This window comes from Mobula birostris, chromosome 9 (genome assembly GCF_030028105.1).
Source record: "Mobula birostris isolate sMobBir1 chromosome 9, sMobBir1.hap1, whole genome shotgun sequence".
Classification (NCBI taxonomy): Eukaryota; Metazoa; Chordata; class Chondrichthyes; order Myliobatiformes; family Myliobatidae; genus Mobula; species Mobula birostris.
Genome location: NC_092378.1, coordinates 27,289,115 through 27,315,530, shown reverse-complemented (window position 1 = coordinate 27,315,530; position 26,416 = coordinate 27,289,115). Strand labels below are relative to the sequence as shown.

Here is a 26,416-nt window from a genome sequence, read left to right as displayed (position 1 = left end):
AAAGATGTTTTGTACCTTCCATTGAGAAGTATAAACTCTGCAGGTAAAGTGACTACCTGTGGCTGGCCAAGGGGGGTTAGATTAAAACAAGTTTTGAATGCTATTGAGCACAGTAGTGAATATGCAGATTGAACAATATAGGAAACAGAAGGACCAAAAGTTGTTTAAAAAAAGGAGTTAGAGTGTAACATTACAAAGAAATACTGTAAAATTATGATATTGCATTGTCCACATCCCACAAGTACTTAGACCCAGATAATGGCCAGGTTCTGCCACATTTGATTGTGAACTGCTTCACTGTCTGAGGAATCAAATAGTACTAAGCACTGTGCAATCATCAGTAAACTTCCCCAACTCTGATCTTACCAACAAAGGAAGGTTATTGATGAAGCAGATCTGGCCCAAGACGACTTGCTTGTCTGAGATAGTTGATCACAACCACCTTCCTCTGTGCTAGGTATGATTCCAATAAACAGAAGGCACCTTGATGCCATACATGATCAAATAATACCTTTGTGTCAAGGGGCAATTACTTTCATTTCCCTTCTGGAGTTCATCTTGTTTGCTTATGTTTGGACCAAGGCTCTAACGATGCCAGGAGCTGAATGACTTTGCTGGAACCCAAACTGAGCTTCTGTGAGCAATTTTCTTTTCAAATCATCCATGCTGATTCTCTTAATCACATTGTTAATTTCAAAGTGCCTTTTTTTTTAAAAAAAAACATCCTTAAGGATGAATTTTAGTATTTTGCTTGTAGCATGCCAGAACAAAAAGTGTACAGCCTCTTGTTTACTCTCTCATTTTTGAGGACAGATGTTACATTTACTACCTTCAGAATCTACGTAACGAGGGAAGATTACTGCTAATGCATCCATTATCTCTGCAGTTAACTCTTCCAGAATTCTGGGTTGCAAACTATCAAATCTAGTAGATTTGTTTGCTTCTATTTCTTTTTTTTCTTTTCAGTGACACTGATTACTCTGGTTATTTCCATTGGGCCTTTCAATCTCCACCATTTCTACCACATTAATTGTTTTCTAAAGTGAAAACAGATTTTTTAAAAGAATATTGGTTTAAATATCTCAGCATTTTTTTGGTATGATTAGTTAGCTTAGTCTTGGTCTTCAGCCCCAAGTAAGTATCCAATAAGAGAAAATCCATCTATCACCCTCAAACATTTAATAGCATTATCATTACTGAATCCCCCACTATCAACACTCAGATTACCATTGACTAGAAACTGAAACGGAGTAGCCATGTACAGTACATATGGGCCTACAAGGGCTGGGCAGATACCGTGAGTAGCTTGTCACCCAGGTTACTTGCCTCCTAACTCACCTGTCCAGCATCTACAAGGCTCAAGTCAGGAGTGTAATGAAATATTCTCCACTTGGCTAGATGAGTGCAGCTTCAACAACACTAGAAACTGAACACCATGAAGGACATACTAGCTATGTGCAACATAGGCAGTTCTTTCACAACCCTCCACTCACTCCACCACAGCAGCAATGTGTACCAGTGCAGGATGTACTGCAGCAACTCACGAAGACTTTTAGGACAGTACCTTCCAAACCTACAACCTCTACCAGCTAGAGGGACAAGGGCAGTAAAAGCATAGGTACAACTACCACCTGGAATTTGCCTTCCAAGACTTCCAAATTTATCACCAAAATACTGGAGTACTTGCCCTAACAGCATTGTGGGTAGACCCACACTTCGAGGACTGCAGCAGTTCAAGATGGGAGCTCACCAACACCTTCTCAAGGCCAACTAGGTTGGGTAACTAAATGCTGTCTCAGCCTATGCAGCCATATCCCCAGAGAAAAAAAGCTGGAAAGGAACAAATAAAATATTTATTGTAGCAAATCACCCCAGTTTTTCTTTGGATATATTGGGTCAAATGACCAAAATGTTCAGAGTGTTTGGGAAAGAAAAAAAATAGATTGGGAGACAGGGATGGGAAATTTAGTCCCTAGTAAGTAGTGGTGCATCACTAGAATCAAGAGTCAGAACTGACGGAGCAATATTGAAGGTTTATTGACTTAGAGAATACTTCAGGGTAGAGGGGGGGGAAAAAAAAGAGACCATGAAAGAGTTTGAAAATAAGGACAAGACTTTTATCAAGGCAATCCTTATGACATTGGTTGAAAAGAAATTATTTCTGACATTAACCACTGGTAGTTCCAGAAGGGAAGTGGGGTTGGGGTCAGAGTATAAGCTTATGTACAAATTGAGTTCAGAATCTATCCTTGGAAAAATTAGCAAAACCTCAAGGAATATTATAGAAATGACAATGAAGAATAGTGCAGGCTAACCAGGTTACATTTGTTTTGATTGAACTGGAACAATAAGAGAATTACTTACCACTAGCTTTTTAATATTATTTTCTCCCTTAGTAATCCAGTTAAATGTATAGTGGGTTTTGTGCAGTGGCGTATTGTAAGGAAAAACTAAAAACTTTAAATGAATAAGAATTAGGGTCAGGGAGCTACAAGAAATGCAATATTTAAATAACTAAGGAGCACGTGACAAACTGAGGGAGGACTAAAAATAGCTAAGAAATAAATAGTGTGTGAATGTTGGAAGAGGAACAATGCTGATATAAAAGTTAGTTTATATAGAAATACTTTGCTCTTATAAAGATAATGAGACAATTCAACAGCCAACCATTCTATATTTTAAAAATAGAATAACAGAAATGGGCCCTTTAGCCAACTAAGTCCCACTCGTCATCAGGCACCCAGTTACACTAATCCTGCGGAAATCTCATTTTAACACTCCATGTTCCCACAAACTCACCAGACTTCTACTGACCTACTAGAGGCTACTCACAATGGCTCACCAACATGCACCTCTTTGGTGTGTGGCAGGAAACTAATGCGGTCAATATGAAAACATGCAAATACTAGAGAGCCCCAGTGGTTAGCATTGAAGCCAGGTTACAGAAGCTGTACGAGCAGTGTCGCAGTTTGTGAATAGACAATAGGTGCAGGAGTAGGCCTTTCGGCCCTTCAAGCCAGCACCGCCATTCACTGTGATCACAGCTGATCATCCACAATCAGTACCCTGTTTCTGCCTTCTCCCCATATCCCTTGACTCCGCTATCATTAAGAGCTCTATCTCTTTCTTGAAAGCATTCAGAGAATTGGCCTCCACTGTCTTCTGAGGCAGAGCATTCCACAGATCCACAACTCTCTGGGTGAAAATAGCCTACCCCTTATTCTCAAATTGTGGCCTCTAGTTCTGGACTCCCCCAACATCGGGAACATGTTTCCTGCCTCTAGCATGTCCAATCCGTTAATAATCTTATATGTTTCAAACAGATCCCCTCTCATCCTTCTAAATTCCAGTGTATACAAGCCCAGTCACTCCAATCTTTCAACATGACAGTCCAGCCATCCGGGGAATTAACCTCGTGAGCCTCCGCTGCACTCTTCCAATAGCAAGAATGTCCTTCCTCAAATTTGGAGACCAAAACTGTACACAGTACTCCAGGTGTGGTCTCACCAGGGCCCTGTATGACTACAGAAGGACCTCTTTGCTCCTATACTCAACTCCCCTTGTTATGAAGGCCAGCATGCCATTAGCTTTCTTCACTGCTTGCTGTACCTGCATGCTTACTTTCAGTGACTGATGAACGAGGACACCTAGATTGCGTTGTACTTCCCCTTTTCCTAACTTGACACCATTCAAATAGTAATCTGCCTTCCTGTTCTTGCCACCAAAGTGGATAACCTCACCTTTATCCACATTAAACTGCATCTGCCATGCATCTGCCCACTCACCCAACCTGTCCAAGTCATCCTGCATTATCTCAACATCCTCCGCACATTTCACACTGCCACCCAGCTTTGTGCCATCTGCAAATTTGCTAATGTTATTTTTAATCCCCTCATCTAAATCATTAAGGGAAGGACAACATCAAGCCCTGTATAAAAAAAAAGATAGATAAAGTTTCAATAACCACCACCATCCTCCAAACTAGGCCTCCTTCAACCTATCACAGGATCTAAGCTAGTGAATTTTTAAGTTGCAGGGGTTCCCAATCCAAGGCCCATGCATTAGGGTCTATAGCATAATACTACAGCTGTTGTTGAAAGTTTGTATCCAAAAAAGTCAATATAATATTTGCCTTAACAGTGTTATTACTTTCATGTTAGCATTGTATGCAAGAACATAAAGGTTGGTTTGAACATCACTTCCCCATCTTTTGGCATTTAAAAATGATCCACATTACCAGTTTGTTCCCCCATATGCACTGTCCATAATACAGATTTCATCCGTGTGCCCAAGAATGACATGCTTGGAATGATAAATAAGTAGCAATCACGTAGCTTAGATCAATCTCTCCATCTGATATAATCACAAACAACACTATGTTCAGGATCCAGTAAAATCTTTAATTCAGAACCACATATACAGACAGTACCTGAAACACAAACCTCTACTACAATTTAAATAGTGTGAGATCGATCTCAATAGCACTGGGTGCAATACATCTTCTACAAACTTCAACGCTGTATTTGAGGTGGGAGAATGAGAGCCAAAATTTTAATTGACGTTTTGTTCACACTTGGGGAAAATAGATTTATGTACACACAGAAACTGAAGCAATTCCAATAATACAGATTTTCTGGCAATTTCCCTCAGCCAGATGCAACAAACATTTAATGGGGAGAAACTACTGAATGAAGTAGATTCAGACACATGCAAGAACAATGGATTATTTCCCTTAAGTACAGATCTGCAACTTGTACATCTTTTTTCAATGTGGCATGTGCCGCAATCCAGAAACTTTATGCATAGCATCTAGTCCAAGAATCTCCGGTTTTGATTAGCACCAAACAAATTTACACGGATTTCTGGCATCATCTGAAATATACAAAGGTGAAGCTGATTTATGCATTATTACAATTGCAACCCAATCAAACATTACTATTGTATAAAGTTCAACAAAGCTCTATAACAATCCACTTTGAAACCACTGCTTTCCCTACACTTGCACTCAAAGACTGGAATAACACTGCCTGGATTTCAGTCATCACACAGTGCACGGACAAAAAAAATCAGAGAAGTGGAGAAACAAAGCAAAACTGAAGCAGGAACTGCACAAGTACAAAATAAGAATCAGCAGAGAGGAAGGGACACATTTACTCAATGCAGTAATTTTTTAAAAAGCTACTTGAAATAAGTGATTTGCTGATATTCCATCCCACCCAAACAAAAAAGCTTCATAAACCATTTCCTTACTTGCTGTGCAATGAGCTCCAATCTACTCTCCAAAGTATTGGCTACCTTGATTTTCCGAGAAGAATTATACATTTCAATACCTCCGGCACTGTTTGGAGAAAAATGTTTCATTAACAACCTTGTTTTATGTTTATGTACATATAATATCGGTTGATTATTACACAAAAATGCAGTGATAACTTTCATTACTAAAGGCTATTCACACTGTATCGATTGGGGAAAGGTTTTGGTGTTAAACAGCCAGAGAAGAGTGGAGGAACAGAAATATTTTCAAAGTATACTCATCCAGAAAAAAAAATTATGTCAAACCAAATTGCCAACTCTCCCACATATACTCTGCTACTTCAATGACCACTATAACATCTTAGTTATTGTCCTCTAGGTTTCTCATTAGGGAAGTTATAGTAAATACCTATTAACCTAAAGCATGACTTCTCTCTAAAATGTTTCCTGAGCATGCTTTATCCCCACTAAAAGGGATGATCATCTGCTTTGCTGTTTTAAACTTTGACAGATTGAAATTATCTTAAAACTTTTGTACAAAAGTATTAATCATAATTCTTTTACTTGTACCACTGGAAAGATTTTCAGAAACTATACCAAAATCCACAGCTAAATAACCTTTCAAAAATAGCCTTTGAATTTGATGTTCAAGCCACAAAATTGGTCTACGAGGGGTAATTGATAAGTTTGTGGCCTAAGGTAGGAGTCAATTTTAGAAAATCTAGCACATTTATTTTTCAACATAGTCCCCTCCTACATTTACACACTTAGTCCAGCGGTCGTGGAGCATACGGATCTTGGACCTACAGAAAGTGCCCACAGCAGGAGTGATTGGTAAGTTCGTGGCCTAAGGTAGAAGAGACGAGTTATACAGCTCTCTTTACATGCACGTGCAGTTCAACTCTGAGTGAGTGAATATGCAGAATAACTAATCTCCTTCTATCTTAGGCCACAAACTTATCAATCACCCCTGAGATGTTATTAAATGCAAGTGCTATTTGCATGTTGCCTGTATAGGATTTGGACAAGACATACTCCTTGGTTAAAGATTCAAAAAGATAATGGATGAAGAATCTGGAAAACCAAATATAAAATCACCTTTTTAATATTTGATTATCAAATGATAAAGGGGATAGATATTGAATCAAGCTTAGTGCACAAATTTTAGAATACAATTTAAAAAAACACTATACATTAATAAACAGGTGGAAAGAAACCAAGCCAGTCTCTGCAAAAGGGAAAATGTTGATGCTTACATGTCTTCTGGGAGAAAGTTTTCCGGGTCAATGTGAATTTCAATATCCTTATTTACGTTTTTCTTGTAAATGGGAACATTCTTGCTGATAGAAGTCTGTTTGAAATGAACCAAGTTCACATTTTTACCACTATTCAACTTGAAGCAGTGATGGTATTACAGCCACTTCACTCAAGGGTGGAAGCAGAGTTAGTTATTTTTATTACAATGCAAATACAGGAATATGGAAAAAGATAACATCCAATGCAGCATTCTGTCCATGTTACACTATTATTTTGGAAATATTATTAAGTACACACACAGCACATCAGCATGCTCTTAATTGCCATTGCTATGGAAAATGCTAAATGGCTCAGCACAAGCCATTTCATTGGCAATTTACAAGTTGAACCAAATTCAGCTTTACAAATGTACATACACCTCCATTTTATGGTAAGTGTTGGGGGGGAAAAAGTGGCTCCTGGAAAGAGAATATTGAAGGTTACTCATGAACTTCAAACCAAATGGGAAGCACCCAGTTAAATATATTTAATAAAAGACAATGCAAAATGGACAAGCCTAGCAGAAACTCTGCTTTCTTAAAGCATTTCATAATAATACAGGACAGATGGGCATTCAAAGCATTTTAATTTCAATAACCAATAAATAATCTCATTGTGAAAGTACTGAACAGAGCATTTGCTTCATTACCTTGACGAACTCAACATCTTGTTTTCGGCAACGAATAATCACCACAGGTTCTAAGAGTTGGTAAAACCCCTACAATAGAAAAAGTTATATTTTTTTTAATCAATTTCTGGGGCCATATTTTTCATTGCAAATGAACATGGTAAACTCAAATAGTGAAAAACTTTTAGAAAATTATATAATGTAAGCTATTCATTTCACAACTGGATGTTCTGAAGATCATTTCCTAACACTAACAAAGCATTACTTTCAAGTTTGGGGCCTTTCCAAGTTTTAAAGTCCAAACTTGACTCCTAGAATACATTCATTTATCTAATCCTCCTCTCCTTTCCCTAGCTGCGAGAAAAACCAATAATGTTAACATGATATCAAATGTGACAGGGAATGTACTGTACTTTATGTAGCCAAGTACAAAAACACTAACCCATTGTCTAATTTGTCATAACACACTGGAGGAACTCAGCAGATCGGGCAGCATCCGTGGAAACAGTCAACGTTTCAGGCCAAGACCCTTCATCAGGACTGTAGAGGGAAGGGGCAGGGGCCCTATAAAGAAGGTGGGGGGAGAGTGGGAAGGAGAAGGCTGGTGGGTGCCAGGTGAAAAACCAGTAAGGGGAAAGATCAAGGGGTGGGGGAGGGGAAGCAGGGAGGGGATAGGCAAGAAAAGTGACGAAGGAATAGGGAAAAGCACAATGGGTAGTAGTAGGAGGCAGAACCATGAGGGAGGTGATAGGCAGCTGGAGGAGGGGGCAGAGTGAAACTGGGATGGGGGAAGGGAGGGGGAGGGAATTACCAGAAGTTGGAGAATTCAATGTTCATACCAAGGGGCTGGAGACTACCCAGACCGTATATGAGGTGTTGCCCCTCCAACCTGAGTTTGGCCTCATCACAGCAGTAGAGGAGGCCATGTATGGACATATCCAAATGGGAATGTGAAGCAGAGTTGAAGTGGGTGGCAACTGGGAGATCCTGTCTGTTGTGGCAGACAGAGCAGAGGTGCTCAATGAAGCGGTCCCCCAATCTGCATCGGGTCTCACCGAGGTAGAGGCCGCACCGGGAGCACCAGATGCAATAGATGACCCCAACAGACTCACAAGTGAAGTGTTGCCTCACCTGGAAGGACTGTTTGGGGCCCCGAATGGTGGTGAGAGTAGAGGTGTAGGGACAGGTGTAGCGCTTACACTTGCAGGGATAAGTGCCGGGTGGGAGATCCATGGGGAGGGACGTGTGGACCAGGGAGTTACGGAGGGAACGATCCCTGCAGAAGGCGGAGAAGGGTAGAGAGGGAAAGATGTGCTTAGTGGTGGGGCTCTGTTGAAGGTGGCGGAAGTCGCGAAGGATAATGTGCTGGATCTGGAGGCTGGTGGGGTGGTAGTGAGGACAAGGGGAACTCTGTCCTTGTTGTGGTGACGGGAGAATGGGGTGAGGGCCGAAATGCAGGAAATGGAGGAGATGCGGGTGAGGGCATCATTGATGACAACAGAAGGGAAAACACGTTCCTTAAAGAAAGACGACATTTGAGATGTCCTGGAACGGAAAGCCTCATCCTGGGAGCAGATGCAGCAGAGATGGAGGAACTGGGAATAGGGAACAGCATTTTTGCATGTGGCAGGGTGGGAAGAGGCCCCTGCCCCCTCCCTCTTCAGTCCTGACGAAGGGTCTCCGCCCGAAACGTTGACTGTTTGTTTCCACCGATGCTGCCCAACCTGCTGAGTTCCTCCAGCGTGTTGTGCCTGTTGCTTTGACCCCAGCATCTGCAGAGTATTTTGTGTCTAATTTGTCATGCTGCTTTTACCTGCAGTACAAGTCCATCCAGAAGACTCTGATATTTGGTAGAATCTTTTGCTACTCTGCTCAGCCTGTGTCTGGCTTCATTCAACAGATCCTAGAAACCAAATCAAAGTATCCAATAAGGCAATACATAACATGGAAAAATTAGCAAATACAGAAAACTCAAATAGTTGCCAATACTAGCTGGTGCTATTTCACAAGGCCAGTGTGGGATCTGGGATACATCACATCCAAAAGCCTATTCCTGTTGACTGCTAGTGACAAGTGGTGTTCCACCAGGGTGAGTATTGGGACCACTCCTTTTCACGTAAGTTTGTATCTAGCCCAATTTGGATAACGGAATTGATGGCATCGTGGTCAAGTCTGCAGACAATACCATGGTAGGTGGAGGGGCACAAGGATCAGGAAGCAGGGAGTCTGCAGAAGGACTCGGACAGATTAAGAGAATGGGCAAAGTGGCAGATGGAATTAACGTAGAGAAGTGTATGGTCACACACTGTGGTAGAAGGAATAAAGGTGTACGCTATCTTCTAAATGGGGAGAAAATTCAAAAATTAGAGGTGCAAAGGGCATTGGGAGTCCTTGTGCAGGATTCCCCAAAGGTAACCTTAGAGGTTGAGTAGGTGGCAAGGAAGGCAAATGCAATGTTAAAATTCATTTCAATAGACAATAGATAATAGGTGCAGGAGTAGGCCATTTGGCTCTTCAAGCCAGCACCACCATTCACTGTGATCATGGCTGATCATCCACAATCAGTACCCCGTTCCTGCCTTCTCCCCATATCCCTTGACTCCGCTATCTTTAAGGGCTCTATCTAACTCTCTCTTGAAAGCATCCAGAGAATTGGCCTCCGCTGCCACCTGAGGCAGAGCATTCCACAGATCCACAACCCTCTGTGTGAAAAAGTTTTTCCTCAACTCCGTTCTAAATAGTCTACCCATTATTCTTAAACTGTGGCCTCTGGTTCTGGACTCCCCCAACATCGGGAACATGTTTCCTGCCTCTGGCGAGTCAAATCCCTGAATAATCTTATATGTTGCAATCAGATCCCCTCTCATCCTTCTAAATTCCAGTGTATACAAGCCCAGTCGCTCCAATCTTTCAACATATGATATTCCCGCCATCCCTGGAATTAACCTCGTGAACCTACACAGCACTCCTTCAATAGCAAGAATGTCCTACCTCAAATTTGGAGTCCAAAACTGCACGCAATACTCCAGGTGTAGTCTCAGCAAGGCCTTGTACAACTGCAGAAGGACCTCTTTGCTCCTATACTCAACTCCCCTTGTTATGAAGGCCAGCATGCCATTAGCTTTCTTCACTGTCTGCTGTACCTGCATGCTTACTTTCAGTGACTGATGAACAAAGACACCTAGATCTCGTTGTACTTCCCCTTTTCCTAACTTGACACCATTCAGATAGTAACCCGCCTTCCTGTTCTTGCCACCAAAGTGGATAACCTCACATTTAACCACATTAAACTGTATCTGCCATGCATGTGCCCATTCACCCAACCTGTTCAAGTCATCCTGCATTCTCATAACATCCTCCTCACATTTCACCCAGCTTCGTGTCATCCACAAATTTGCTAATGGTACTTTTAATCCCCTCATCTAAATCATTAATGTATATTATAAATGGCTGCGGTCCCAGCACCGAGCCTTGTGGCACCCCACTGGTTACTGCCTGCCTTTCTGAAAGGGACCCGTTAATCCCTACTCTGTTTCCTGTCTGCCAACCAATCTTCTATCCATATCAGTACCTTACCCCCAATACCATGTGCTCTAATTTTGCCCACTAATCTCCTATGTGGGACCTTAAAGGCTTTCTGAAAGTCCAGGTACACTACATCCACTGGCTCTCTCTTGTCCATTTTCCCAGTTACATCCTCAAAAAATTCCAGAAGATTAGTCAGGCATGATTTCCCCTTCGTAAATCCGTGCTGACTCGAACCGATCCTGTTACTGCTATCCAAATGTGCCACTATTTCATCCTTTATAATTGACTCCAGCATCTTCCCCACCACTGATGTCAGGCTAACTGGTCTATAATTCCCCGTTTTCTCTCTCCTGCCTTTCTTAAAAAAGTGGGATAACATTAGCTACCCTCCAACCCACAGGAACTGATCCTGAATCTACAGAACATTGAAAAATACGAAGCACAGAACCTAATATCGCTGTGGTGATTGTACACTCTAGTATAAATTGTTTGGCAACAATAAAGTAAAGTAAAATGATCAACAATGCATCCATGATTTCTAGAGCCACCTCCTTAAGTATCCTGGGGTGCAGACCATCAGGCCCTGGAGATTTATCAGCCTTCAGTCCCATCAGTCTATCCAACACCATTTTCTGCCTAATGTGAATTTCCTTCAGTTCCTCCGTTACCCTAGGTCCTCCAGCCACTATTACATCTGGGAGATTGTCTGTGTCTTCCCTAGTGAATACAGATCCAAAGTACCTGTTCAACTCGCCTGCCATTTCCTCATTCCCCATAACAAGTTCACCCATTTCTGTCCTCAAGGGTCCAACTTTGGTCTTAACTAATTTTTTCCTCCTCACATACCTAAAGAAGCTTTTACTATCCTCCTTTATATTACTGGCTAGCTTACCTTCATACCTCATCTTTTCTCCCAGTATTGCCTTTTTAGTTATCTTCTGTTGCTCTTTAAAAGTTTCCCAATCCTCTGGCTTCCCACTCATCTTTGCTATGTTATACTTCTCTTTTATTTTTATACTGTCTTTGACTTCCCTTGTCAGCCACGCGCCCCTTACTCCCCTTAGAATCTTTCTTCCTCTTTGGAATGAACTGATCCTGCATCTTCTGTATTAGTCCCAGAAATACCTGCCATTGTTGCACTGTCATCCCTGCTAGGGTATCTTTCCAGTCAACTTTGGCCAGCTCCTCTCTCATGGCTCCACAGTCCCCTTTGTTCAACTGTAACATTATCACTGCCGATTTTCCCTTCTCCCTCTCAAATTGTAGATTAAAACTTATATTATGGTCACTACCCCCTAATGTTCCACATGGCTCTTGATGTGAGTTGGTAACAGCACATGACGAATGTCAAGCTCTATAATGACCTACCGATGCTCATCACTAAAATCGAGGCAAGAAGACTGCAACTAGTGGGGCACTATCTACACCACCCCGAGCTATCTGCCAGCCTGGACATCATATGGGAGCCCAAGCATGGGAGGATGAACCCTGGGTGCCCTCCCAAGACTATGGTCAACATGCTCCGAGAAGACAGCGGTACAGCTAATGTAGATGACCTGAACACACTGAAGAGGGAGAGGGAGAAGTGGAAGTGGAAGTGGAGAGTCCATCATCGTGCCTGATGCCGGCCCCCTAGGCCTGAGTCGACGTAGTAGTAGTACCCCCTAATGGCTCCTTTACCTCGAGTCCCCTTATCAAATCCGGTTCATTACACAACATTAAATCCAGTATTGCCCTCTCCCTGGTAGGCTCCAGTACAAGCTGCTCTAAGAATCCATCTTGGAGGCACTCCACAAACTCCCTTTCTTGGAGTCCAGTACCAACCTAGTTTTCCCAGTCTACCTGCATGTTGAAATCCTCCATAACAACCGCAGCATTACCTTTGCGACATGCCAATTTTAACTCTTGATTCAACTTGTACCCTATATCAAGGCTACTGTTTGGGGGCCTGTAGATAACTCCTATCACGGTCCTTTTGCCCTTACAATTTCTCAGTTCTATCCATACTGACTCTACATCTCCTGATTCTACGTCACCCCTCACAAGGGACTGAATTTCATTCCTCACCAGCAGAGCCACCCCACCTCCTCTTCCCACCTGTCTGTCCTTTCGATAGGACGTATACCCTTGAATATTCATTTCCAGCCCTGGTCCTCTTGCAGCCATGTCTCTGTTATTCCTACAACATCATACTTGCCAATTTCCATCCGAGCCTCAAGCTCATCCACTTTATTTCTTATACTTGGTGCATTCATATATAATACTTTTAATCCCCCACCTTTCACATCGATTCCTGTTGTACTTGGCCATACTCTCCAATCTCTTCCTGAGCTTTCTGCCCCGTTAACTCTGTTGTCTTTCTTAACTTTTCTTATTCTCTCGTTCCCTTTAACTCCATCCTTATATTTCCAGTTCGTCCCTTCCCCCACATTACTTAGTTTAAACACACCCATGTAGCAGTGGCAAACCTGCCTGCCAGAACGCCGGTCCCCCACCTGTTAAGGTGCAACCCGTCCCTTCCGTACAAATCATCCCTACCCCAAAACAGATCCAAGTGGTGCAAGAACTAGAATACAAGACCAAGAATGTAATACTGAGGCTTTACAAGGCATAGGTCAAACCACATTTGGAGTATTGAGTAATTTTGGACCCCTTATCCAAGAAAACCTATAAATGTGCTGACATTGGAGAGGGCCCAGAAGTTCATGAGAACGATTCTGACATTGAAAGAGTTAACATACAATGAGTGTTCGATGGCTCTAAGCCATATTCATTGGAGTTCAGAAAAATGAGGGGGGAAATCTCACAGAAACCTATCAATATTGAAAGGCCTAGATAGAGTAGATATTAGAGGGGATATTTCCTATAGTGAAGGAGTTAAGAACCAGACGATACAGCCTCAGTCTGGAGGGAAATCCATTTAGTCATACTTTATTGATCCCAGGGGGAAATTAGTTTTCATTACAGTTGCACCATAATTAATAAATAATCATAGAACCATAAATAGTAATATGTAAATTATGCCAGTAAATTATGAAATAAGTCCAGGACCAGCCTATTGGCTCAGGGTGTCTGACCCTCCAAGGGAGGAGTTGTAAAGTTTGATAGCCACAGGCAGGAATGACCTCCTATGATGTTCGGTGTTGCATCTCGGTGGAATGAGTCTCTGGCTGAATGTACTCCTGTGCCCACCCAGTACATTATGTAGTGGATGGGAGACATTGTCCAAGATGGCATGCAACTTGGACAGCATCCTCTTTTCAGACACCACCGTCAGAGAGTCCAGTTCCATCCCCACAACATCACTGGCCTTACGAATGAGTTTGTTGATTCTGTTGGTGCCTGCTACCCTCAGCCTGCTGCCCCAGCACACAACAGCAAACATGATCGCACTGGCCACCACAGACTCGTAGAATATCCTCAGCATCGTCCGGCAGATGTTAAAGGACCTCAGTCTCCTCAGGAAATAGAGACAGCTCTGTCCCTTCTTGTAGACAGCCTCAGTGTTCTTTGACCAGTCCAGATTATTGTCAATTCGTATCCCCAGGTACTTGTAATCCTCCACTATGTCCACACTGACCCCCTGGTTGGAAACACGGGTCACCGGTACCTTAGTTCTCCTCAGGTCTACCAGCAGCTCCTTAGTCTTTTTCACATTAAGCTGCAGATAATTCTGCTCACACCATGTGACAAAGTTTCCTACCGTAGCCCTGTACTCAGCCTCATCTCCCTTGCCGATGTATCCAACTATGGCAGAGTCATCTGAAAACTTCTGAAGATGACAAGACTCTGTGCAGTAGTTGAAGTCCGATGTGTAAATGGTGAAGAGAAAGGGAGACAAGACAGTCCCCTGTTAGAACACATGAGAAAGAATTTCTTAACCAGAGGATGGTGAATTTGTGGAATTCATTGCCACAGATGGCTGTGGAGGACAAGTTATTAAGTATAAGTAAAGCAGAGTTTATGGTTAGTCAGTGGGTCAGGAAGGCAGCAGAAGAATGGTGTTGAGAAGGAAAATAAATCAGCCATAATGGAATGGAGGTCCAGGCTTGACAGGCCAAGTGGCCTAATTCTGCTTCAATGTTCCTTATGGTCAAACAGGGTGCAAATTTAAATGCAAACATGAACGTGCACAACATAAAAATCTCAAATATTGATGGGTACCTTTTGTGAAGGCTATAAAGATAGCCATTTTAAAAGGTGCACATTCATTAACAGCAACTTAATATTTTTACAAGATAATGCCAAGGCCACACCTGGAATATCACACACAGATCTGGTTACCCTGTTGTAAATATGTCATCAAGTGGGAAAGAGAGCAAAGAAAATTTAGAAGAAAGTTGCCAAGTTGTAGGGAGAGGTTGAGTGGGGCAAGACTATCCATTGGAATGTGGGAGACTGCGAAGGACTCCAGGTGTAGAAAATTATGAAGCACACAGGTCAGCTGAATGCAGAATCTTATTCCCAGAGAAAGGAATCAAAAACTACTGGGCATAAGTTTAAGGAGAGGGGAAAGACTTAATAGGGACTTAGATGCAAAAACTTCATGCAGAGTGTGGTGTATAGATGGAATGAGCTACCCGAGGAAGTGGCTGGCTCGATAAATTAGAACATTTGAAAGACACTTAGTCAGGTAGATGGATGGGAGGTTTAGATGGGTTAGGGGCCAAACACAAGAAAATGGGGCATGTACAGATGGGCATCTTGGTCAGCTGTTTCCATCGTTTAATATGTCTAAACAACAGAAAGCCATTTGCCTCCGATATCATCGTTTGCACAATTTTAACTGTTTTTGGAATACACTGGCTTAATAGTTATTACTAACTCCAGTGAGTATACAAGACCAGCTGTTTGGCACAAGCACTTCAATCCAAGACCAAAAGCCCAATTCACAGAATCTTGATTTGTTGGCAAAGAGAACACCAGCCAATTCTTTTCACTCCATCCATTTTAGATGGAGTATCAACTGTTAAAGAATGGCTTGACATGAGAAATACCAGAAGGCATAGACTTAAGGCGAGAGGGAAAAATATTTAAGGAGATGTCAAAAGTTTTTTTAAAAAATATATACACACACACACACAAACACACGGCACTAGTGCCTGGTATACACTGCCAATGGGTATAAGGGACACTAGACAGAGAGCGAGCAGGAAATACAGACCACAAACAGGTAGATAGAATTAGTTAAATGGTTAGTGTAGAAATGATAGACCAAAGAATCTTTTCCTGTGCTGTTATAACTACATTCTCTCATGTTAATACCCATGCAACAATAATTCAGTTTTTGTATATGTTATTGATCTTACCGAAATCAGATCATCTCTGGCTTTGAGAACTTTCAATCTAGCCTGGTTCAATAAATTGGACATTTGACTGAAGCAAAAGAAAAACAAAGTCACTTCCATATCCAACAAGTTAAGAATCTGAACAAATTATATTGTGAGATATCCAGTGTAGTAACTGTAGCAATCGAAATAACAGTCATTACCTTTTACATATATTCTGAATGGTTTTGAACATAAAAAACCAAAAGTGAATCAAGAAACAATGGAAAAAGTCACCATTAAATACTTCGCATGGTATTTACATTTTCTTCTGCTGCTCAATTTGCTTTTCCTTTTTCTCATAATACTCCATGATCTTCAACCTTTGAGTCTGTACAAGCCGACCCTTCTCAATGTTAAATTCTTCTTCTGCCTGCACACAAATTCAAAGCATCTTTAACATCAAGATGATATCAGACTGATGATTATAAACAATTCTGCAGATGCTGGAAATCCAAAGCAACACATACTCACACATACAAGATGCTGGACGAGTTAGGAGCTCAGGCAGTATCACTGAAATGAATAAATGACCAACATTTTGGGTCAAGACCCTCCTCAGGACTAGGGGATAGTTTATGTCAATCGTTTATTCACTTCCATTGTTACTCCTGACCTGATGAGTTTGCAGCATTTGTGTGTGAGACTGATTATCAGTTTTGTAAACATGTTCTTCTGCATATGCTCCACAAAACATTTTAAGATGCACAGACTTACAGATAGATAGTAATCGTGAAGGAGCATTGCTTCAATATCCAGACTCCTTGTATCTAGTTTCCTAGAATCTACCACAGCAGTCTGTTCACAGGGCCATTGACAGCACTTGGTCCAAGCAATTTTCAGTTTTCTAACGTTCCTCTTTGTGAAAGAGGACTACAGCTACTGATACACATTTAAAGGACAAATGACTTCTAAATCTGCTAGTAAATTTAGGCACTGTAAAATTCACTTCATTTTCCTCCTGCTGCCAGACATTCACAGCCTATTCAATTGTGATCCGAAGGCAGCTGACAATCACAGCATTTACTCCCCATCTTGGTTACCCAGAAATACAGGCACGTCAACTTCTTCAACCGTACGTGGTTCATTGTTCCCGATAAATTTAGGACAGATGGCCAACAACACCGCAAAAAATTGGAGTGCACCAGTCCTTACTTCTGAAACAGTACTACAGCAAGTATTGTCTGCAACAGAGACCAGAAAGGTGTGTACCAGGACAAAATATCAGGAATTTTATAGCCCATCATCAGAACCAAAGATGCAGAAAAAGGGAGATGGGAAACCAGAGACTTCCAGTGTAGCATTCTAGTGAGTACACGAGGTGAGGGGGGAAAGAGTAGAGTGAAATGTCGATTCCTCCAAGATGGAAGGCATTTAGATTCCTGTTGCATCAGGAATTATTCTAGCTAGGATGGAACTATACAACCAGACCAGTGAATGGATTAAATGAAGTGAAGGTCAAAGGTTTCAGAGGTACATTTATGTCAGACAAATGTATATAGTATACATCCTGAAATGTGCTTTTTTTTTCCCCACAACCATCCACAAAAACAGAGGAGTGCCCCAAAGAATTACTGACAGTTAAATGTTGGCACCCCAAAGCCCCCCCCATGTAAGCAGCAGCAAAGCAACTATCCCCCTCCCCCACCGACCAGCAAAAAAAAATAGCATCAGCACCCCCCCAAGCACTCAAGCGTGCAGCAAAGCATCAATAAAGACACACTTGCAGTACCCCAAAGACTACTCATTCACCCAGTAATTCAACATTCCACAGGCTCTCTCTCCCTAATAAGGTGTCTCCATTTCACAGCAAGAGGGGAGACATAACAAACAACTCGCTGATTTACGATGTTAAAAGGAGATAAAACATATAATGAATTAAATCAAAAGTGTATTAATCACAGGTACCTTTCATCCTCATTTAAACTGGCATTCATTAAATTAGAAGTGGTAGCCATGAGATTTGAATCAGGAAGGGCAGGTATTCAGGATTTTTTCTTTTTAAATACGGGAACAGGCTACGTTTGATGTAGAAATATACATGGGCTTGAATAAATATCACAGTAAACATGTCCTAGAGCTTAATGATCACATCATGACAGAATTTAGCATCCAGTTTGAATGCTAGGTCAGAAGTAACTTAAACCTGAGAGATTCTGAGGATTGAATTCATTGAAGTGAACTGGGTCCGTTGATAAGCACAACAGACAAGCAGTGACAGACATTTATGATTACGGTCTTACAGAAAAACAAATCTAACAAAGAGGAAAGATTTTAAATGTGGAATGCAAGGAAGTCAACTGAACAAAAAAAGCTTAAGAGTAAGCTGAAAAAGAAAGTGGCAAGTGGTTGTGCCAAGCCCAAAGACTGCAATGAACTCAGAGTCCAGAGTAAAAAAAAATCACTTTAAAAATAAACAGACCAAAAATAAAAACTGAAGAGCTACAAAGAATGTAGTTGGAGAAGGACACTAGAGAATAAGAATATGCTAGAGAAGTCAAAACAAATTCATTGCATTAGCTTCTTGGTACACATTACTATAAACCTTTGTATTTTATTACTTTGCTTCTGGGGAGATAGTGACAGACTGGAAAATTGTCCATGTGATACCCAAATGTGGCAACCATAGACTAGTTACCCCAACACCTATTATTACTGGAAAAATGGTTCCCACATGGCATGTTTAAGGCTGGAGGACATAACCACAGCTTCAAGCACCCATTTAAGGTGGGATAAGGAAGAATTACTTCTCTCCAGTTAAAACCATTTTGAATTCCTTCCTTGGAAAGATGAAATTCTTGATTTCTTTAGGAGGGGGAAGAAAAGGGTACTAAAGATGATATCAACAGTGAAAATACTACAATCTGTTATCAAGTAGTAATGAATCACTAGACCCAAGGGTTAGGGAGAGAGGGAGACAGGGCAGGAAAGTTGGATCAATTATGAAAACGCTGATTGGTTAAGCTGCATGGTCTACTGTGGTTCTGATTCCACAGGGATTTTCCCCATGGAATTGTTTCAGTGAGGCACAGGGGGCAAAATGCATTTTAGGGCATTAGTAAACCAACTGAGTTTACAATCAAAAAGCTTCATGATAATTTTTCAGCTGGAACTTAAAACTCATTCTTAAATATCTTTAGTAGGATTTGAATTCTATTCACCAGAATAATCTAAAATGCAGTTTAGAATTGTCTGTGTGCATAAGTTGGATTTTAAACTTTACTTCAAGCAGTAACAAATGCGAAAAAATGCATTGTGGCTTTGTTATTCAAGACGAATATGGCTATGTTTCTTAGAAAATTGGAAGAACATTCCTTGCTCATTATTTGGATTATCCGAGTGTTGTGCAAGTTTTTTGGTATCAGTTCCTGCTCTTGTTGCAACAATCCGGCTACAAGACACTAAATGAGGAAGGGCCAAGAACTGAAGTAGGACTATGAGGCAAGCAGGTATCATCTGCTACATCTATTTATAGAAACTAAGAATGTTTGGAATTAAATTAACAGATAAATGTGCAGATCATACAAAAATCCTGAACAATGAAGGGAGCAGGAACCAGTTTCCTCGGAGTCGTAGTGCAATTCTAGATCATCTCTAACGTACTTCAGGAATAGAATTAACAGGCACAGGACAGAATAGACAATTAGTACGCTTTAACTGCAGATTCAACTTCAAAGTGGCTACTCATATCAGTAACAAAGTAAAGATTAACTTTGTGATAGCATGAAACATAGAAACAGAAAACCTACAGCACAATACAGGCCCTTTGGCCCACAAAGCTGTGCCGAATATATACTTCCTTTAGAAATTACCTAGGGTTACCCATAGACCTCTATTTTTCCTCAGTTGCATGTATCTATCCAGGAGTCTCTTAAAAGACCCTGTTGTATCTGCCTCCACCACCATCGCTGGCAGCCAATTCCACGCACACACCACTCTTAAGTTAAAAAAAACTTACCCCTGACATCTCTTCTGTAACTACCTCCAAGCACCTTAAAACTGTGCCCTCTTGTGTTAGCCATTTCAGCACTGGGAAAAAGCCTTTGACTACCCACACAATCAATGCCTCTCATTATCTTGTACACCTCTATCAAGTCACCTCTCATCATCCGCCGCTCCAAGGGGGAAAAGGGCCGAGTTCACTCAACTATTCTCATAAGGCATGCTCTCCAATCCAGGCAACAGCCTTGTGAATCTCCTCTGCACTCTTTCTATAGTTTCCACATCCTTCATGTAGTGAGGTGACCAGAAGTGAGCAGAGTACTCCAAATGGGATCTGACCAGGGTCCTATATAGCTGTAACATTCCCTCTCTGCTCTTAAACTCAATCCCACAGTTGATGAAGGCCAAAATGATGGAAAACTAAATTGGTAAAATCCATTTACAATTTTGTTGTCTACAGAAGACAACCAATAATTACCAGGAACAAAGAAGGGAGCAGGCAGGCTGTTACTGTCTAGAAAAAAATCCATAGGTTATATAAAGATCCCATAGATTAAAAGGTAGAAAATTTATCTCCATTACTGAAGAAATGAAGGAGAGGGGGGAAAAAAAACCAAGGCACTGAAGAATAGCTGCCTTGATAGCAATAGTGAAAATACTACAATCTGTTATCAAGGAATAATAAATCATTAGAAACTAGTCAAACCAGAATGAGCCACTGTAATTTATGAAAGGGAAATGTGTTTGATTAACCTGTTAGTGTTTATGATCACAACCAGAATAATCAGAGAAGGAACTAATGGAGGTGGTGCTCTTAGGCTTTGAGATAAAAATGTCAAGTGGCACCTTTAACAAAAAAAAAAACCATGGGTCTGAGGACAGTATGCTTGTATGGACTGAGGTCTTCTCAAAAGAAATACACAAGAATACACATGTCACTTGGTGGGTGGTAGTGGGTGGGTTGGGTGTTGTGACAAGTGGATAACAAAGCTGTTCATAAACAAAAGATTTCTATAGATGCCAGAAATCCAAGGTAACTGACAAAATGCTGGAAGAACTCAGCAGGTCAGAAGTATCTATGGATAGGAATAAAGAGTCAACATCAGGATGAAGGTTCTCAGCCCAAAATGTTGACTATTTCTCACCATAGGTGTACGTACCTGTATATACACACACACACACACAAATGGTTGTTCACAACATCAAAGGATCCCACCCACCTTAAGGGAGGAGGCCATGCAGTATCGATGCCAGGACCATGAGATTCAAAAACAGTTACTTTCCCCAAGCAATTAAGCTGTTCAGCACCTCCACCCACTAACCCACCCCACCACTTTACCATTTGTCTGTCATCTTATACTGTATATAGACAGTCCTGTGCCTAGCTTCACTTCACGCTCATACAACCTATATACAATGTGTGTGTGTGTGTGTGTGTATATATATATATTTTATTATTGTGTTCTATCTTATTGTATTTTATTTTGCTGCATTCCATCTGGAGTAACAATTATTTCATTTTCCTTTACACTTGTGTACTGGAAATGATATCAAACACTCTTGAATCAGAAGATTTTATAATGATACAACCAAATGTGCATTGAGTCACCAAGTTTGCTGATGGTACCTTGCAGAATACAAACATGGTACATAAATAGGCAAAGGGCATGGTACATCGCCAATGCATTGACTTGAAGATAAAGACCTTTCCTCCTAACAAGCCCATGCCACCCAATTACACTAATGTGACCAATTAACCTACTAACCCATACATCTTTGGAACGTGGGGGGAAACCTGAGCACCCAGAGAAAATCCACGTAGTCACGGAGAGAACAACCAGTTACTTAGACAGCAAGAGAATTGAAGCCAGGTTGCTGGCACTGTAATAGTGTACTAACTGCCAAGGCAAATTGCAGGAAGATTCAGATAAAAGAAAATCCAGCTTACTGAAATTACACACACCTTGGCAAGACCATATCTATACGATAAGCTCGCCTCCATACCCAAGAAAATACCCTTGTAGTAGAAGGAGTGTAGCAAAAGCTTACAACATTCCAGAGGTTATCCCATGAAGGCAGAACAAGCAGAAAGGGGAATATATTGTCTGGTCTTTAGAAGTGTGAAGGGATGTCTGAAACGAAATTCTAAGAGGAGATGACATATTAGAAGGGTGGTGATCCTTCACCCTGGATGGCTAGGACCAGGTGGGGTGGGGGGGCGGGGAAGGGAAGGAGAGAAAGAGTCAGCTGAATCTTTGGAATTCCCTGTCCAGTTGCAGAGGAAACTCAAGGTAGACAGTTTTTTTAAAACAAATATTACGGCAATCACAGGATTATGGGGTTACTACCCAAAAGAGATGCGATGGCAGAAGAGCCCCATTGAGCTAAATAATCTTCACTAGGTCAGAAATAAAAGACAACACCTCACCTTTGCATCAATTTCTTCAGCCTTTTCGTTTGCCTCCTGCTCAATGAAGGCCATCATATGTTTTATCTATAAAACAAGCAGAAAAGCACACATCATTGCTGCCAGCATATCACTATGCATTTTTGATACTACATAGTTTTAACTTCTCTTAAGATCTCTTTACGCACATCTTATATCCTGTAAAGTAGTCAGCACCTTTCTCAAAAAGAGTTTTAATTGATGGAATCTAATACAGAATGGAGGTGAAGTTATAAAGCATGACAGGTGTGCTTAAAAATAGACCAGACACAGCAGCATTCAATAAAGGACCTTTTCCCATATGCGAGAAGTCCAATTACCAGAGACTATAAAAATGTATATTTATAACACAAATTTAAATGATGTTAAAACATGTTATGTTGCCTATATTGCCCTTAGAACAAAATAATACAGAAAAGACTAGTTCTCTGGTTTCTGATTAAATTAAATCTACCAGAATTTACTAAAAGTACTTTGGGGAATTTACAGAGCAAAGAGAATGAAAAGTTCTCCTTCATTTACCCATCAGAAAAGGGGAAAAAATAGAACCAAGTCATTTGGTTAAGCCAAGGATTTGAGGAAGGACTGGAACAGGCTTGGTTTTAACAGGTTTAGTCCTGGATGTTAACACATCAAATGGCCAGTCTTGGGCCCAACACAGATGTAATCATAAGGAAAGCACACTAGCATCTGTTTTTAGGTTTGGTTTGTTATTGAACACTCTTAAAGTTCTACAGGTGTACATTTGAAAGTACCCTGATTGGTTGCATTATGGTCTAGTACAGCAACTTAAAGGCACAAGAATACAAATGTTTTGGAGAGCAGTGGACTCTGCCTAATACATCACAGGCAGATTGGTAGTATCTACAAGAGGTGCTGCCTCTAATAGGCAACATCTATTAAAAGATCCCCACCACCCAGGTCATACCACCTTTTCATAGCTACCAGTAGTCAGAGCCTGAAGCTATATACCACCACTTTCAAAAACAGCTACTTCCCTTCAACCACCCAGCTCTTAAACCAATCGACACAACCCTAATCAATACTATGACCATATTGCACCAAAATGGACTTTTTTGTAATTGTGTTTTCTTGTAAAAAGTGTATAATTTATATTTGTCTCATGAATGCATGTGCCTGTAACACTACTGCAAGTTTGCTTGCATCTGTGCATAAACACACTTGTACATATGACAGTAAACTTGACTTCTGATAGCTCTAAACTCTTGCATCTCAAATGCCATCTGGCCTGGTGAGAGCCCCTATCCACCCTTCTTCTTTTCGGCTCTTGCCTTGCCACAACTCTACATAAAAAATACAAAAGCAAACTTTGAGACGTAAGAAAATGAATGTTATGAGGTTTTCTGCATATACAGATATGTTCTGGACTATGGACTTTTCCCCCCCTCCCAGTCTTACTTTTTAATATTCTCTGTGTTTTATCCCATTCTATCCCTTTTGTGCAAGGAGGGGATTTGAGGGTCGATGTTCTTGTGGCATTTTGTGCAGGTGGGGGGGGGTCTTGGGGTCAGTGTCTTTGTTGCATCTTTGTTCATTTTTTGTGCGAGGGGGTAGTTGAGGACCGATGTTTTGTTGTGCTTTGTGCAGGGGCAGTGCGTTTGGGGATTGATGATCATGTTCCCATCTTTTTGTGTGTGTGGGGGGGGGGTGCTGTTTCTCTCTGAACGGACTTCCATGGTTTTTCTTGGTTTTGTGGCTATCTGGTGAAGAATTTCAGAGTTGTACACCGCACAAACTTTGATAATAAATGAACCTTTGAAATATCCTCATACAATTGATGACCAAGGGTGTGAAATTAATTAGATACTTCCATCCAGCAGCCAAAACAGAAGAGGGCTGTGTCTTTTCTGTATTATTCTTTGACCCCGTGAATTCCAAACAACACTGTACTGTTAAAATCAGAATCTAACCAACATGCTCAACAGACATGGGGATAGTCATTATAAGCTTACAAAACAATTACTCTATCGAGTCTTTTGTGGCATGGAATCAGATTTGGTAATATTAGTAGCCATTTGTATTGCTGTGTCATGAACTTTATATAAAAAAAAGATCGGTTTCGTAATGCACACAAGGAACTAGAGCATTATCACAGAAATGTCATGCACCAGCAGGAACCCAAGCACAAATAGTTCCTTCCCACACCAGAACAGACAAGATTCTAACTCCTTCCAACTAGGCGCTCTAGCTCAAACTAGTTTTCAGCTGCAATTCAAGACTTCTTTTGCTTACTGACAACTAGAATGTAGTTGAAATAAAAATATAAAGCAACACTAGAAAGATACTTTGCTTTTGAACATTCATACAATTTTAAATTACAAAAGCTTGAAAATTAACTAAACTGCATTAAAAGGAATAGCAATGTCATTTAATAAAGTTAAACATTATCTCAACTACTAAAAGAAACAGCCATTTTAACTGCTTAATACAAATACATCGAAATTCTGCTCAGTTCTAGATGCAAGTCAGCCATTGATTCTTGTTTTTTTTAGCTAACATCAATGAATTTTAAAAGCAGTATATTTAAGCTATGGGAGTACAGAAGACTTATCAATAAGAGACGGAGAGAAAGACAATGTTGAAGTTGCTTATTTTGCATCCAAAGTTTTTACATTTGGCTTAACTTTGTTATTTCTACATAAAATATTACCAGTCTTCCCACCATATTTCCAATAGTTAATAAATATATTTCATTACCATTGTTATCAGGCTTAGATAACAGAAATTCACACTGGAAATTGGTTGCAAACAGAAACATAACTAATATGTAGCATCACCCCAAACAAGTGGGACCGCAACAAGAATAGCACCTTTTATAGATCTGAAAATGTACACACAATAAATTAGCTGAACTTTTTTTTCAAAATAGGCTCTGTGGAAACAAAAGCTAAAACTCCAGATCACACTTATTCATAAATACTATACAGTCCCTCACAAAAATTAGGGAAAAATACATAAAATAGGAAAGCAAATAGCAAGAGGAATACCTCAACACTTAGTTAACATCAATTATTAATTTGTTCTTGCCACAGATGATGGTAGCCCAGGCATTTCCAAAATTCCGATTTTTATTTTGTTCCCACTACTAGGATATTAGTGATATAATTTTTTTCAAATTATTAATTAACGCGACATAATATGATTTCTTTTAGGATTCCTAAATTACACTAACTATGCACACAAACGTCACTAACATCAATGTATTCCCCCCAGACCTTCCTCCTTACCTTCATCATTAGAGTTATTTTTTGGATGAAAGCAGGGATATGAATTCATTCATCACCACTTGATGACCTTGCTACTTCTTGCCCAGATCCCAAACAACAGCTAAGTGTCAAAATTAAAAACAATTTTGACTAACGTGATTCAGTCAATCCCTTCTCCTTCCGCAATCCTCTGACAGCCGCCGCCAAGGTCTCCCGGCAAAGCTCCCTTACCTGCTTCTGCACATCGGCGTCGCTGAGTGCCATCGTCGCGGTGGATTTTAGGCGCCGTGGAAGGAGAAAATGAGAGGCCAAGAGGGAGGAGGAAGACAGACAGCCCCGATCGCAGGTCTCCCTGGCTACGCAAGAACTAACGCCAGACGCTCAGCTGACTCGGGCAGCCAGACCCTCCGCTTATAACCGGTCACCTGACCCCGGCCGTCGAGGGGCGGAAACGCGCAGCGCGCGCACGCCGCCCGCAGTTCGTCTTCCTGCGCATGCGCCTCACCCGCAGAACCGCCGTGCCGATTCATGAACCGGGGATCCGCGCATTTGCGTCATTCGGAAAAAACTCGCCCGTGATGACGCCCATCGCCCAAAGCGCGCTGGGGATTTGGAAAACAAATAGACATAAATAAATAAATAAGTTTTCTTCATTTTAAAGCAGAAGCTGTACTTTTATGTTCTTGCATTAATGTTCACGCTTAACTACTTGTAAACTCGCGCTGTTTCTTTTCGCTTTGACCTTTGACCCCCACCGCCTGCGTTAACC

At 41.0% G+C, this 26,416-nt stretch overlaps 1 protein-coding gene across 1 annotated transcript; it reads right to left on the bottom strand.

Annotated features, from left to right (window-relative positions):
• Positions 1–4,379: 4,379 nt before the first annotated feature.
• On the bottom strand, positions 4,380–26,096 carry LOC140202614 (V-type proton ATPase subunit E 1-like). Its single transcript, XM_072267671.1, has 9 exons — positions 25,879–26,096; positions 22,403–22,468; positions 16,296–16,405; positions 16,015–16,081; positions 8,991–9,080; positions 7,199–7,267; positions 6,510–6,604; positions 5,251–5,338; positions 4,380–4,872 (listed from the first exon to the last, which is right to left on the bottom strand). The coding sequence occupies exons 1-9, from the start codon at positions 25,909–25,911 to the stop codon at positions 4,810–4,812; spliced, it is 681 nt and encodes a 226-aa protein (XP_072123772.1). The 5' UTR covers positions 25,912–26,096; the 3' UTR covers positions 4,380–4,809.
• Between the last annotated feature and the right edge of the window lie 320 nt (positions 26,097–26,416).